Below are 14,990 nucleotides of genomic sequence, written 5' to 3'. Positions count from 1 at the left end.
GGGCATTAAAAGCGAAGTTTTGTTGACATCGACCACTTCCATCAAGGAAACATACAACAGTCGTGTCGTCCAGACAGCCCCGAAGAAAGAAAAAGTGTCCGACAACAGGAAACCAGCGACCGGAAGAGTGATTGACAATGGCGAGCCTTTTCTTGTACGCGTCACGATTTGTCATTTCTCGCCAAATTGAATCGAGAGGGAAACCCTCGAAAATCAATAACCAAATTGATGACGAGCGACGCAAAAACAATCAATCGACCAATTAAGCAACTTTTTGCGAAGAGCACTCTGCCATTCATTAGAGGAAACTTTCGGATATTAATTGGACGTCGATTCTATCAAGCGGACTTCGCCGATTTACAAATCTCCCTTCGACTTTTTTAGTTGTAATTAATTTCAATCTAAAAGTTTTGACGGTGGGCGGCTGGTGTGTTAATCTCGGGGTTTTCGCACGGAGCTCGACGCAACCGTGAAATCATTTTCCGAGGGAAAAACACGAGCAAAGCTTCCGTGAAATAAAATACATTATAACAAAAATTATTTTCCGTGTCGGCGACAACGGAACAGAAAATCCGAAAATCTGAACGGAAGATCCGATCCCGGCTTAATTTCGCGAGGTGGCGACTTGCGAACGACTGGATTAAAATAAGCCGCTTAAAAAAGAGGCGAGGGGCAGTGCAGGATCCGAGGACCGTAAAAGTATGCATCAGTTATCTTAGCGTAGATTATGTCGTCGTCTTCTCCGTGGAGCGCGTTCCTACAAAACGCCACCTACGCCATACAGACTACAATAACCTCATGTTTACAAGTTTTTCTATGAAGATTTATTGAAGTTAATTTCGAATTCTTGGGTGCCGCCGAAATTTTCGCTGTCGGAGTTACGAATCCTTCGACCCTGTCGTTACGTGGCAACTGGGTGCATTTGCCGGTGCATAGAAGTAGGCGGCCGATGCATTTAAAATTAGATGTCCTTGTATTCGTTATTAGCATCTGAGTACAGTCGTTGTCCTACTGCAGTTCATGGCAGGTCACGGCGTTGCATGTGCTCGAAGTATATAATTAATCACCTCGACGTCAATGCGACGTCGTCAGAACAATACATCCCCATCGCCCATAAACCCAGCGGTTAACGAACCTCGGACACCTAATCGGTTCGAAAAATGTCACGATTATTTAACCCTAGCGCATGCAATTATCAGTTTCCTGCATAGACGAACTTCCGTTTTCAGCCTTTTTCCGATAGATTATCACGTGTGTGTTCGACGACATTCCTTCTTTGCGAACCGGTGCTCGTTAGGCTTGCGTCTGATTTGGTTTTATCCTGTCACTGCATAGTATAATTATATATTTATATTCGTGTCTAGTGTGCATTTTTTGTCACTCTAAACGGAGACGTTCTTGTATTTTTTAAGAAAATTTATCCAGTTTTTTTAAATAGCTCTGGTAATTAATCACCAAGCCAGTGGTTTATTTTTTATATTATTTAATGTGGAATGAAAATGGAATGCTATTTTGTCAAGTCATCGAAACTACAGTTTAAAAAAAGTTGCCCCACTCACCCACCCCGTTTTAGTCACAGTGAAATAGATGAAAATTAAATTTTATTGTAGTCGAATCTGCGATTAAAAAAAACTATAAAGTGCCCCAAGGTTTTTTATCTCTCGTTACATTGAACGAAAAGTGATTTTATATGAATAAATAGTGAAATCTAGACAAAAAGAGGTAAAATTAGCCCCACCCACCTGTGCGTGAGATGAAAATTGGATTTTATTATGTTACGTGTTCATGTACAGTTTTATTAAAAAAATATTGGGCAGTGTCATTTATGACAAATCATGTGTGATTCAAGCTTTACTGTCATTTTGACAAATATTTAGCACCTTTCAAAAATCTATTTTGTCAAACGACGCCTTTGATATCATTAATATCCGACAGATATGACACTACTGTCAGCAAATTAGGTTATCTAAATAAAACACATTTTACAACATTTTATGACATTAGTAAATAACAACTGCCCAATATTTTTTGAATAAAACTGTACAGAACTTTTTGATTTCTAAATTTTTCAATTTTTTAATTTCTCAGTTTTTGAATATTTCAGTTTTGGGATTTTTCAAATTACATATTTTAGTATTCAAATTTTGGATTTTCCAATATTTCAATTTGTCAATTTCTTGATTTTCAATTTTTCGATTTCTCAATTTTCGGATGTTTCAGTTCTTTTCAATTTTGCGATTTTTAAATATTTCAATTTTTCAATTTTTAACTTTATTAGATTTCCAATTTTTCGATTTTTCAATAAATTGATGTTTTGATTTTCCCATTTTTTGATTTTGACTGTTCTTCAATTCTTCAGTTTTTTGATTTTTCAATTTTTCGATTTTTCGACTTCACTTTTTGATTTCTCGATTTCTCAGTTTTTGGATATTTCAGTTTTGAGATTATTGAGTTTTTCCATTATTCAGTTTTTCTTTCATTTTTCAATTTTTCGAAATTTCAGTTTTCGCTTTCTAGTCATTTATTAGTCAATTTTACGACTTTCCAATTTCTCAGTTTTTCAATTTCCCAATTCTCAATTTTTTGATTTCTTAGTTTCGCGTTTTTTCAATTTTTCTCTTCAATTTTACGATTTCCAAATACCTATTTCTATTTTACAATTTCTCAATTTTTGACTTTTCTAAATTCTCAATTTTTCGATTTTTCAAGTATTTTTCAAATTTGACTTTTATGAACTCTCAGTTTTTTGATTTTTAATTTTCAAAAAATTTAAATTTTAAATTTTTTAAGTTTTTGGTTTTTTAATTTTATAAGGTTTTAAGTTTTCGACTTCCCCTTTTTGACTTTTTGATTTCTCCATTTTTCAATTTTTTAATTTCTGAGTTTTTGGATATTTCTGTTTTGAGGTTTCTCAGTTTTTCCATTCTTCAGTTTTTCTTTCATATTTCAATTTCTCGAAATTTCAGTTTTGGGATTTTTCACATTATTCAATTTTTTTGATCTAACAATTTCTCAATTTTTGACTTTTCTAAAATCTCAATTTTTCGATTTTTCAATTACTCGATGCTTTGTCTTTTCCATTTCTTGATTTTCGACTGTTTTAATTTTCCTGTTCTTCATTTCTTCAATTTTTCGATTTTTCAGGTTTTCGATTTTCCACGTCACTTTTGATTTTTCGATTTCTCAATTTTTCAATTTTTCGAAATTTCAGTTTTTGGATTTTCCAGTTCATTTATTATTCAATTTTTCGATTTGTCAATTTTCCGATGTGTTTTTCCAATTTTTCTCCTCTTCACTTTTACGATTTTTAAATATTATTTTGCTTTTTGCAATTTTTGAAATTTGACTTTTATAAACTTGCAGTTTTTCAATTTTTCATTTCTTCCATTCTTCAATTTTTAACTTTTTTAGATTTTTCCATTCTTCAGTTTTTCTTTCATTTTTCGGTTTTCCGATATTTTGGGATTTTTCAATATTTCCATTTTTCGACTTTTCGACTTTTCGATGTGTCGATTTTTTTACTTTTTGAAATTTTAGATTTTTCGATTTCTCGATTTTTCATTTCAGTTCTTTGATATTTCAATTTTCGAATTTTTCAAATGTTTCGATTTCTTTTAATCTTTCGATTTTTCGACTTCGCGGTTTTAGATTTTCTATTATTTAATTTTTCGTTTTTAAAATATTTCGATTTTTCAATATTTGGATTTCTCCATTTAAAACTTTCCAATTTTTATTTTGGCCTATTTCGGTTTCTCAGTTTTTCCATTTTTCCGTTTTTTCGTTCTTTCATTTCTCCGCTTTTAGAGTTTTCGATTTTCCAATTTTTAACTCTTCGTTGTTTCGATTTTGGCCTATTTCAGTCTCTCAATTTGTCGGTTTTTTGACGTTCGATTTTCAGTTATCCGATTTTTCAATTGTTCGATTTTTTTAAATTCAGGAATTTTGATTTCTCGATTTTCCGGTTTTCGGTTTTTAAATTGTTGAATTTGTCATTTGTTCGATTTTTTTGTTTCCATTTCACAACATTTTGGTTTTTCGGTTTTTAAAATTTTTCGTTTTTTAGATTTCTCGACCTTTCAGGTTTTCCATTTATTCAAAGTTTCGATTATTTTAATTTTTTTTCTCATTGTTAATTGTCAATTTAAGATGTTTAGCTAGTGTAAAACACAATTAAAGAATTAATTCTTAGTTAAAGAAAAAAATAATTGCATGTCAAAATCGAGAGAAACAGCGTCCTGAGCACACTCTGGTCTGGCGACGACAAGCTGAAGATGAGAACAGAAGTTTCTCGAAACTTGATTATGTGAAAATCGCTCGAACAGGTCGATTTCTGATTCAAGGGGTACGTATAACGTTGTGTTTATATGGAGGTGAATGGAGGTCATTTACAACATTTATTACGTTGACATTCTTAACGAGTAAGTAAAAAGAGGTGATATTTTATTGATTTTTCATACTACAATTTCTCAGGAACCAATCCACCGACTTTAAAAATTCAAACACTGTTAGAAAGAGAATTCCAAACATAGGTAACGTTATACGTCCCCCTTGAATCAAACATCGACCTGTTCCAGCATTTACACATAATCAAGTACAGTACCTACGGTCCCGTCTATTTCGTTTTATTTAGGCCACCCTGTATAACATATAAACCGAGCGCAAAACGAAAATCTCAAAATTTTGTATAACGTAGCCTAACAGACATCTACGACGTTAATTTTTCGATTTTAAGACGATTGTGTCGCGCTCGAATCGGGTCGACGCGGTGGCACCGAACACAGCTCCTTAATCGTAACGGTGCGACGCAAAAAGAAAGTCGCTTTTGATGGGAGCACGCCTTCGTTTTGACTCCGCGAGATGAATCGCCAAGCAGCGCCCCGGAATCCGCTCTTGATGGACGTCTATTTAGAGATGCGATTGATCGCTAAATAACAGATGTCTATCTGGAACGAACTGCACAGATTTCACTTGCCTTATTCGTAGCTAGTTGTAAATTAAACTCGCCACCATAATTGCGGGCAATGTTTCTGGATTACAGCTGCACAAGAACTCGATTCGTTTGATTTGTGCCAAGACGTCGACGACTTCCGCGACTAGATTTATCGCGTTCGTTTTAACATATCTATTTTTTTAATGCGAACCCTCGTGCGATATATCTTCGCGGACAGTTTCAATTAAACACCGTGATGGCCGTCGTCGATTTGGTCGCTTTAAGGCACGAAAGTTGCGTCGCGATAAATCCGATTCGAGCAATTTGTCCGGGGTGTAAATTTTCGGACGAATAGACGAGACCGCTTCCTGTTTTTGACTGTCCGGCACAAAGTTGCGAAAGTGCGGTTTATGCGACCGTGAAGCTCGTTATAAACTCGAAAACTCGACAAACTTCATTACGTTTGCACAGCGAGGACCGCGATGACCGTAGCGAAATTGACTAAACAACGGCTCGTGTGACCGAAGCGAAATCTCTCTCCATGTAGAAATATTTAATGGTTTCGAAGAGTTGGACGTGGTTTTTCAAAGCGGGGGATGATTAAAACATCACGAGTAGATGCCTTTTGCTTCGAATTTTTTATTGTGGGATTAGACTGTCCGTTGCAGCTTCGCGACGGCATTACCCTCATCCGAGATGACTGCTGTAGATTGTCTTTAAGAGAAGCTCCCCGGAATCCACTTTGGCTCGGCTGAAAACCTGTACTCGGATAAAACTGAAATATGACGCGAAATATTAAAGTTACATTAAGGTTAAACGTCTTCTTTGCTTATCCATCTCGAGATAAAATGCGCTATTTCTTTGTTTCCGGCTCGTCTTTAATTAAAAATGTTATTTACGTTGAGATCCGAGCGCTGCACGCGTTAACTGTTAGTCTTATTAAAATCTTGTGCAAGCAAAACCCCCGCAGTTTATAGAGCGCCCGAGGACTAGGCTGTTTGTCGAGTGTGGTTATTGCGTCCGGCGTCGCCACCTTATTAAACCCTCGTCCGGATATTATCCTACTACGTTTCCAATCCGAGGATGATCAAAGCTTCCTTCGATGGCTAAAAACGATCACCTCTTCTTTCAGACGGAAGACGAAGGCAACCACGGAAACGACGACACTCGCTGCTTCATCCTGTCCACCCTCGCATCTCAGGGACGCTCCAAAGTGCACTGTGTCCTCTGCGAAGAGAGGATGCCGGTTTTCGATAGGTATCCTCTAGTTGACGGCACGTTCTTCCTGAGCCCGCGCCAACACGCCAAAGGCTGCATCGAGGTAAGTCGCGCACCGCACCCCCGAATCCGCATTCACGCTGCTCTTCTTGCTGTTATGTACAGGTGAAAGTGGAAGGACGCACCCAGTTTTTGACGGTCGTCTGCATGGCGTGCCTCGAAGGCGTCAACGGACGCGCCATCGTCTGCAGATTCTGCAACCAGAGATGGGACGGATCCTCTCTGGTCCTGGGTACCATGTACTCGTACGACATTTTCGCTGCCATGCCGTGCTGCACAGAACGCATTAAGGTAAGCTTTACAGAACGTGAAATAACAAATTTATCGGTGGTTATTTCGCGTAAATTGCAAGGGACCGAAGTCCGTATAAGTACAACCAACGGGAAAAAATTAGGGAGTTGACAGGTAACGAAAGCGCCACTATCGCTTATGAGGCTCGATGGTTAAAGGTGCGATGATTGAAGGAAGATAGTGGAGAGACCCCACAAAACAAGTGTTCAAACGCACCAGTAGCTCAATATGGTCGAATATCGTAAGCTACTGTATTCCCCATATGTTGACCCCTTCGTTCTGGCCCAAAACCGATATGGGGATTTAAATTTGGGGAAACAAAAAACCAAAAATTTAGAAATATCAAAGAAATGGAAAAATCTAAAAAGGTCGAACAAAACTTGAATTATCCAAAAATAGATGAAATCAGAAATCGGAAACTTCAAGTTGAAAAAGTTTAAAAATCAAAAAACTGAAAATCAAGAATTCAAAAGTTTGAACATTGTAAAATGAAATATTGAAGAATGAGAGATTTCAAAATTCTAGAAATTGAAAATGCATAATTTAAAAAATCGAAATGATTAAAAAATTTAATAATTTAAGAATAGAAAAACTGAAAAATTCCAAAACTGAAACTAAAAATTCTAAAATTGAAACATCGAGAAATATAAACATCAAAAGATCGAGAAATCGAAAAATTAAAGAATCGAAGCATCGAAATCTCGATAAATCGGGAAATAGAGAAATTGAAAAATCGGAAAATTGAAAGATTTTAAAATCGAAAGCCGAGAAGTCTCAAGATCGAGAAATCTAAAATTTAAAAAATTGAAGAATTGAAATATGGAAAAGTCTAAAAATATAGAAATTGAAGAATGGAAATACTGAAAAATCCCAAAATTGAAATGCCAATCGAAAAACTGAAAAATGGTAGAAAAACTGAATCGAAACATTGAGAAACCGTGAAACCAATTAATCGAGAAATTTAGAAATTGAAGAATTGAAAATTTAGAAACGAACTGAAAAATCGTAAAATTGAAAAACTTAAAAATCTAAAACCGAGAAGTCGAAAGATCGAAAAATCTAAAATTTAAAAAATTGAACAATTGAAATACCGAAAAATTGAGAAATCGAAAAGTTGAAAAATTGAGAAATTGAAGAATGGAAACATCGAAACATTGAGAAGTCGAAAAATTGGCAAATCAAAAAATCAATTAAACGAGAAACTGAGAAATCGAAAAATGGAAAATTTAGAAACGTCAAAAATTGAAAAATCAAAATCGAAAACCGAGAAATCGAAACTCCAAAATTTAACAAATCACAAAAATTGAAAAATTGGAAAATTGAGAATACAAAAACTGAGAAATGGAGAAACTGAAATGACGAAATATTGGGAAATGAAATCGAAAAACGGGAAATCGAATTAATGTCGAAACATCAAAAATTCAAAAACTGAAACATCAAAGGATTGAGAAAGCGAAAAATTGAGCAATTTATCCATCAAAAAATCGAAACATCGAAATCCCGATACATCGGAAAATATAGAAAATGACAAATTGGTAAATTGAAAAACTTAAAAATCGAAAACCGAGAAGTCGAATGATCGCGAAATCTAAAATTAAAAAATTGGAGAATTGAAATATGGAAAAATTGAAAAAATCAGAAAATGAAAAATTTAATTACATATCTTAAATTGAAAAATCGAAAAGTCGAAAAATTGGAAAACTGAAGAAGCGAAATATTGAGAAGTCGAGAAATTGGGAAAAAAGTCAAAAATCCAATTAATCCAGAAATTGAGAAATCGAATAATTTAAAAGTCGAAAATCCAAAATTTATCAAATCGCAAAATTGAGAAATGGGGAAATTGAAGAATCCAAAAACTGGAAATGGAGAAACTGGGAAATTTGGAAACTGAAATGACGAAAAATTGGAAAGTCGAAAAGTGAATTAAAATCGAAAAACTGAGAAATCGAATAATTAATATCTAAACATTGAAAAATCGAGAAATCGAAAAATTACAAAATCGAAATTGGCCAAAATTGAAAAATTGGTTAACTGAAAAATCGGAATATTGAAAAACAAAAATGTAAAACTGCGAAGCCGAAACATCGATAAATCTACAAATTGAAAAATTGAAGAATTAAAATATCAAAAAAACTGGAAAATCCACAAATCGAAAAATTGAAAAATCAAAAACTTAAAATTGAGAAATCGGAAAGTTGAAAAATTGACAAATTGAAATATGGAAATATTGAAATATCCCAAAATTGAAATACCAATCGAAGAATTGAAAAATGACAGATAAACTGAATCGAAAAATTGATAAATCCTAAAACCGAATGAAACATGGAAAAATTGAAAAACTGAAGATTTTAAACATTTCGAGTCGAGAAATTGGGGAATCCAAAACCAATTAATCCAGAAATTAGGAAATCTAAAAATCGAAAATTTAACAAATCGCAAAAATTGCGAAATTGGAAAATTGAAGAATCAAAAAAGTGAAAATGGAGATTCTGAGAAATTCGAAAACTGAAATGACGAAAAATAATTGGAAAATTGAAGTCAATTAATCGAAAAATTAAAAAATCGAAAGTGGCCAAAATCGAAACAGAAATTGAACAATCAAAAAATCGAAACATCGAAATCACGATTAATCGGAAAATAAAGAAGTTGAAAAATCGGAAAACTGAAAAATGGGAAAATTGAAAAATTTAAAAATCTAAAACCGGGAACTCGAAAGATCGAGAAATCTACAATTTAAAAAATTGAAGAATTAAAATATCAAAAAAGTGGAAAATCCACAAATCGAAAAATTGGCAAATTGAAGAATGGAAATATTGAAAAATCCCAAAATTGAAATAGGTACCAATCGAAAAATTGAAAAATCTCAAAACCGAATGAAACAGAAAAATTTAAAAACTAAATACTTATATAAACTTTGGGAAGTCGAGAAATTTAGAAATGTCAAAAATTGAAAATCTAAAATTTAAAAATCGAAAATTCAGAATTTAACAAATCGCAATAAACTGAAAAATGGAGAAACTTCAAAACTTGGAAACTGAAATAACGAAAAATTGGGAAATCGAAAAGTTGAAAAATCGAAAAACCCAGAAATTGAATTAATCTAAATCTAAATGAGCCAAAATCGATAAATCGAAAAATTGAGTAATTGACCAATCGAAAAATCAAAAAAAATTCCAAAAACTAAAAAATCAAGAACCGACAAGTTGAAAAATTGAAAGATCGAGAAATCGAAACTTCAAAAAAATAAAAATTCGAAAAATCAAAAACCTGAAATTAAAAATCGAAAAAACTTAAAAACGTCGGAAAATTGAGATAGCCAAAAATAAGGAAATCGAGAAATTGAATATTTGAAGAATCGAAAATTCCAGAAAGCGATGTCCAGCGTAACAATTTATCATGGATTCATAAATCACAAATGGAGGAGTACGTTATTTTGTAAAAATAAAAATAAAACTATTGTAAAAACTTGGGCTAAGTTAAGTAACTAACGATTTGGTAGAGGAATCATTAAAGCGGTTTAGAAGATCTTAAAACAGTGAGTCCAATACCGCAGCAAGTCACCGTTGCATCTCGATCTCAGTAAAAACTAGATACAGTAGATTACTTCGAACTGCATTCATTCTCTTGCCTTTTACGAACGTTGTAGTGGCATCAGAGTGTAATGCCTCCCTTACGTTCTTTTAAATAAGTCATTATAATCTTAACGTGTCGTCGACCTACTTTCGGCACTTTAATTGCCCGATTTGTTTGATAATCACGAATGTGCGAGTCTGTAGCCGAGGTGTCTGTTTCAGTGCAACGCGTGCTACAAGCCGGTCCTGCACCCCGCCCAGCGCCTCAACTTCTTCAGCGATTACAGCCACATAGTGCCGTGTCCCCATTGCCACACGTTCGACACGCACTTCGTCAAGCCCCTGGCTTACTGTTACGCCCGCCAGCCGCTGCGGTCGCTGCAGTTGTGGCCATAGCCCGCGGCCCCCGCCTCGCTCGCGAAGGCGCCCCCGACGCCGCCCACGCCGCCGCCGGACCTCATGGACCTGGACCTGGGGTTGCTGTGGCGCGAACTGGCCGGCCTGCGCCTCGACGAGTTCTGCCGCCTCCAGCTCACCCGAGCCCGGTAGACGGACTTAGTTTTCTTTGTTATGTTGTTGCATTTTATATTGCATTTATTTTTGGGGCGCGTTCTCGGGGCCGCCGGGAACGGTCCCCAGACATATGTCGCATATATAAAAACCGTTATGTTATTAGTTTATTATTAATTATATGTTTGTTAGGTTTTAGTGAATTTATATTCAACTTAAGTCTCTTTATCAAATGAATGACATTGTGATGATAGTTATCTTAATTTCTAGCTCGAATTCAGTTGACGCTAAAGCAGGTCTTGTTGTAACTGAGTGAATTTGGAGAAATGCACTTTTGAGTTTTGAGTTTTTTTTTTTTTTGTTTGTTTGGTTATTGCTGATTTTGTTTCTTTTGTTAATTTGAGTATAAGTTAGCGTTATTGTAGAGAAGAGAAGCAAGTGTGTTGATTTCGTTCGCGGATGGCGCGATTGCTTTATTACTTAATAACTATAATACATAATACTATAGTAATAAAAATGATATATTGCTGTGTCCCAATAATTAGTGATAGGTGTGAATGGTGCGGGACCTTGAAAGATGGGTCTCGCTTGCGTGTCCCGTTATCGTCGTTGTTGTTGTGATGGGTTGTTCAGGGACAGTCGGTCTCCCTGCGAGTAGCACACTGCCACTTCATCCCGCTGCTGCACCCGTAGCCTTCCAGAAACGGACGTACAAAGAACTCAGCCGCTCAGATTATCCGCAAATACCTCTTGAAACTTGACGATGGTGATTACGATGAAGATGGCGGATCTAGGAAATTGCTTCAAGTACAAACCGTTCGTTACTTTTGCAAATTTTATATAAATGATTACAATATAATCGATTGTTGAGGGTAAAATAATTCCTATCTCCGTTTAGCCAAAGCTTATGTTGTTTTTTGAAACTACACATCGACCGACTAGATATGTTGCGCGAGTGCGAGCGAGCTTTTGTACCGTAGCGAGCGTAGCGTAGTCCCTTAGCGTAGTGGTAACTGCATGATGCCCCCCTAACTCTAAGCTAGCCCTAAGACTCCCCAACCACCCGCTTATTGTTATCGAGGCCTAACTCACGGTCTAACTTCTACGTGTGAGAATCCTTCAATGTTGTCGTTTTTTGGACAAAAACTGTAAATAACGTGTTCGAATTCGAAAATCCATTAAGTTTTTCAAATTGGTATTATATGTCGATTAATCGTAAGTCTAGTTCGTAGTCGTTTTTTACAATAAAATACGAATTAATAAGTAGGTGTAGTCGTTGAAGAGGCGCGGGCACCCCAGCTGGTGCGAGGACCAATCGGTGGCTGCCAGAGCTCGACCATTAGTCCTTTCTTGAACCTCCTGATGTCGCGGTCCGGCGTCCTCTATCTCGCACGGCTCGGCACCCTCGAAGGGAAACCAATGAGAATTTTTCAAAGAAAAAAAACAACAATTTTTGCAGCGCCGTCTCGTGTCATGTCACAGTCGCGCCGAGCCGTGCGTTTCACTCCGATAAGGCTGTCCATGCACAATATTACACGAAGGCGCAATCAGGGTAAGGGTCGTACCGTAGAGCACCACTATATAGGTATCTTTAGCGTAGCTTGGCTGCAAGTAGATAATGACATGTATCCGTGTGTGTTTTCGCCGCTTTAGCTAGCTGTCTTTAATCCACGATCCACCAACCATGAGGCAACCCAGTGCCCTCGCAAAGTTTGCGAGCGCGCCACCTCCGCGTCACCGTACCGTAAGAGGTCGGTCGGATCGCCGTTCCCAAACCGTTCTTTCACTAATTGGCGTACTAATCGTAAGTTGTGATTTTGTACACGAAAACTGGATATTTTGTGATGATATATTTTTATACGATCGGCTGTTTTTAGACTTAAGTGGAACCGACTTGACAGTTATTTTTCGAAATGAGTATGTTGGCTTTAAAGTTGCAACCGGTTCCGTGTGATCACGATCGCCACGATCGACTCGAAGTGATAAAATTTGTACATAAATACGACGAAAATTCTTAAAAATGATCGAAACAAGCTATGTTTTTATACGTAAATTTTGCATCTTGTAGTGGATTAAGGTCTAGATTGTAGAATACCGTCTCTCATGGTTGAGTGGACCCTTGCTTTTGCGTTTCGGGGCCGCCCCACAAACGCCAACCTCCTTAGTTCGCAAACTGACATCCATCATTTTGTTTCATCTTTCATTACACATCCATTAACACTGCACTTCATCAGCCGGCACTTCCACGGTATACAAGTATTTTTTAGTTTTATTCACGTGTGCGGTAACCAACGACAAATCTAAGGCAGAAAGGCAAAAGGCCGTAAGTCCGAAATGTGATGTTCTTGAAGCTAAAATTATTTCGGTTTGATAGTCACAAATTACTAACATAAAGATGTAACTCTTGATGTCAAAGACAGCATGGACATTGAAATTCTACCTCATTTATATACCTGTCCATATCTGGATCAACGTCTCCTAACGATGTCGTTGATTGCAAATTTCTATAAAAATCTTTAGCGCTATCATCAATGAAGTCTAACTCTAGTAAATTTTTTTTCATCCATTTTCCAATGAACCTTAAATAAATTCTACTATGTCTATGTCTTCTACAATTGTCCTTTGGAGGCAAAAATACCTTTAACACTTCTTGCCTTTTCAACAAAATTGTATATGCTTGTATGTGTCAGGATAAACTCTTTTAATACGCACCCATCTTATTAATGAATATTATAATTAAAACCATAACTTCCTGCAAAAAATCCTTTTGCCTTTCTGCCTCAGAAAAGCTGATGTATAGACTCCCGATGATTGAATAATTGTCTCCATTTGTTGATTCGGTATGGAATTGGTGAATGCGAGATACGTAACGATAACCGAGTAGTTTAATTAAAATAATTTTTTGTACTTTTGATTTATCGAAATTTGAGATCCGACCTTGCAGGAGCTTGTCCTCGGCGTGGCGGACTTTGAAAATGCGTTGGACGTCAGATGCGGAGCGTGTTTCGGGGTGGTCCCCCTTTCTCCTATTAAAGTACAAATTTGGTAATACACACAACATATTAACAAATGGTAACGATGTTTTCGGTGTTGTAGTTGTGTGAGGGCCGCCTCCGGGCGGCCGGTGTAGAGTAGCCGCTAGGATGCTCCCTCGCTGTTTTCAATTACACATATTATTACTATTGGGAAGTGTTGAGAGTTGAGAAGGTAGTTTATGTATGTTTATAGCGTACTGTAGTAGGGGCCGGGCGAGGCGGCAGGGCGAAGCGGGCGCTCTGCATTGCCGCCCCTTGGGACTTAGATAGGGCCGGCACTACTTTAGCAGAGCGCGACGTCAGCCATTGTTATCGCAGGGCCGGACCGGGTCGGTCCGGCCCGGACAGTTACAAATCAACGGTGATCACTGAATGAGTACAAATGCTGCCGCCCCGGCCCGAGCCGTTTTATTATTATTATTGATGATGTATTTTTCAGAGTTTAGCATGAGCAATATCAGCAGAAGTTTAATTATGTAATTTTTTTAAGCCGCGGGCGGGCTGCGGCCCGCTCGCGGACGCAAAAGAGGTTAGTTTCGTGGGGGCGGCGTGGCGGTTGCGCGGCGTCTGCGGATAGAGATAGCAACATGTGCCATACCTGAAGGGATTTCAATGCCAAATAAAGAAGGCCGCGGGAGCGCCGCGCCGCCCCCCCATCACCAAATTTCACACAATAAAAACGACTATTTATTCACACTACTAGAGTACCTATGTCGCTGGAGAAGCATGCAATTTGTCAGGATCTTTCAGTATATTGTAAATTATCTATTTGTAACATTAGGCTAACAACAAATTGTTGCTCGGCGTCCTGCGTGAGGCCCGCGGACGTCTCAAGCTTTAGAATGTACAAAATTTATTTATGTTTATTGGTTTTGATCGAGTTCGGTTGAAATTAAATTTTTAGTCACGGGAATCACGGAAGACGCCGAGCACGAGTCGAGATGTTTTTTATATGCGTGAAAAATTTGATATCAATATAATATATGACATAAAATGATCGAGCTTTTGACGGCTTTTTATATGTAATACAATGGGATTACAAATTTTTAAGACGTAATAAATATAACCATTGTCTAAGCCTGTGTTTTATTTCTCGGCGCGGCTGCGTCACGCCCTCTAGACCCCTTTCTTTAATAGCTCAACTGCAGCAGAGGGACAGGTTTTGGGGTCTCGTCACCTAAGGAATCGGCATGGACACCCACACAAAAAAAGTGCATTTTCGCAAAGACACGTAAGACGTTTGAAAACGATTAACAATTTTCCATGATTATAATAACTTTAAAATATTTGCTTTTGAAGTTTCAAAGTTAATTGCAAAGTATTGTTTTACAATTCTATTTTTTTTTTTTTTTTAATCTGGATGTCTCGTGAAGA

At 36.8% G+C, this 14,990-nt stretch overlaps 1 protein-coding gene across 1 annotated transcript in view; it reads left to right on the top strand.

The window, feature by feature from the left end:
• The window catches only part of LOC135128733 (headcase protein), a 105,920-nt gene extending 91,227 nt beyond the window's left edge, over positions 1-14,693 (top strand). The window contains exons 3-5 of the mRNA XM_064055785.1: positions 6,063-6,251; positions 6,314-6,499; positions 10,294-14,693. Coding sequence (XP_063911855.1) covers positions 6,063-6,251; positions 6,314-6,499; positions 10,294-10,467 — 549 coding nt within the window. The 3' untranslated portion in view covers positions 10,468-14,693. The remainder of the gene's footprint in view (positions 1-6,062; positions 6,252-6,313; positions 6,500-10,293) is intronic.
• The last annotated feature ends 297 nt before the right edge of the window (positions 14,694-14,990 follow it).

This window comes from Zophobas morio, unplaced genomic scaffold, assembly GCF_036711695.1.
Source record: "Zophobas morio isolate AGI-343-1 ecotype UQ-CSIRO unplaced genomic scaffold, CSIRO_AGI_Zmor_V1 ptg000014l, whole genome shotgun sequence".
Classification (NCBI taxonomy): domain Eukaryota; kingdom Metazoa; phylum Arthropoda; class Insecta; order Coleoptera; family Tenebrionidae; genus Zophobas; species Zophobas morio.
Note: the sequence above shows the minus strand (reverse complement) of the source record. Positions and strands in the feature narration are given on the sequence as shown.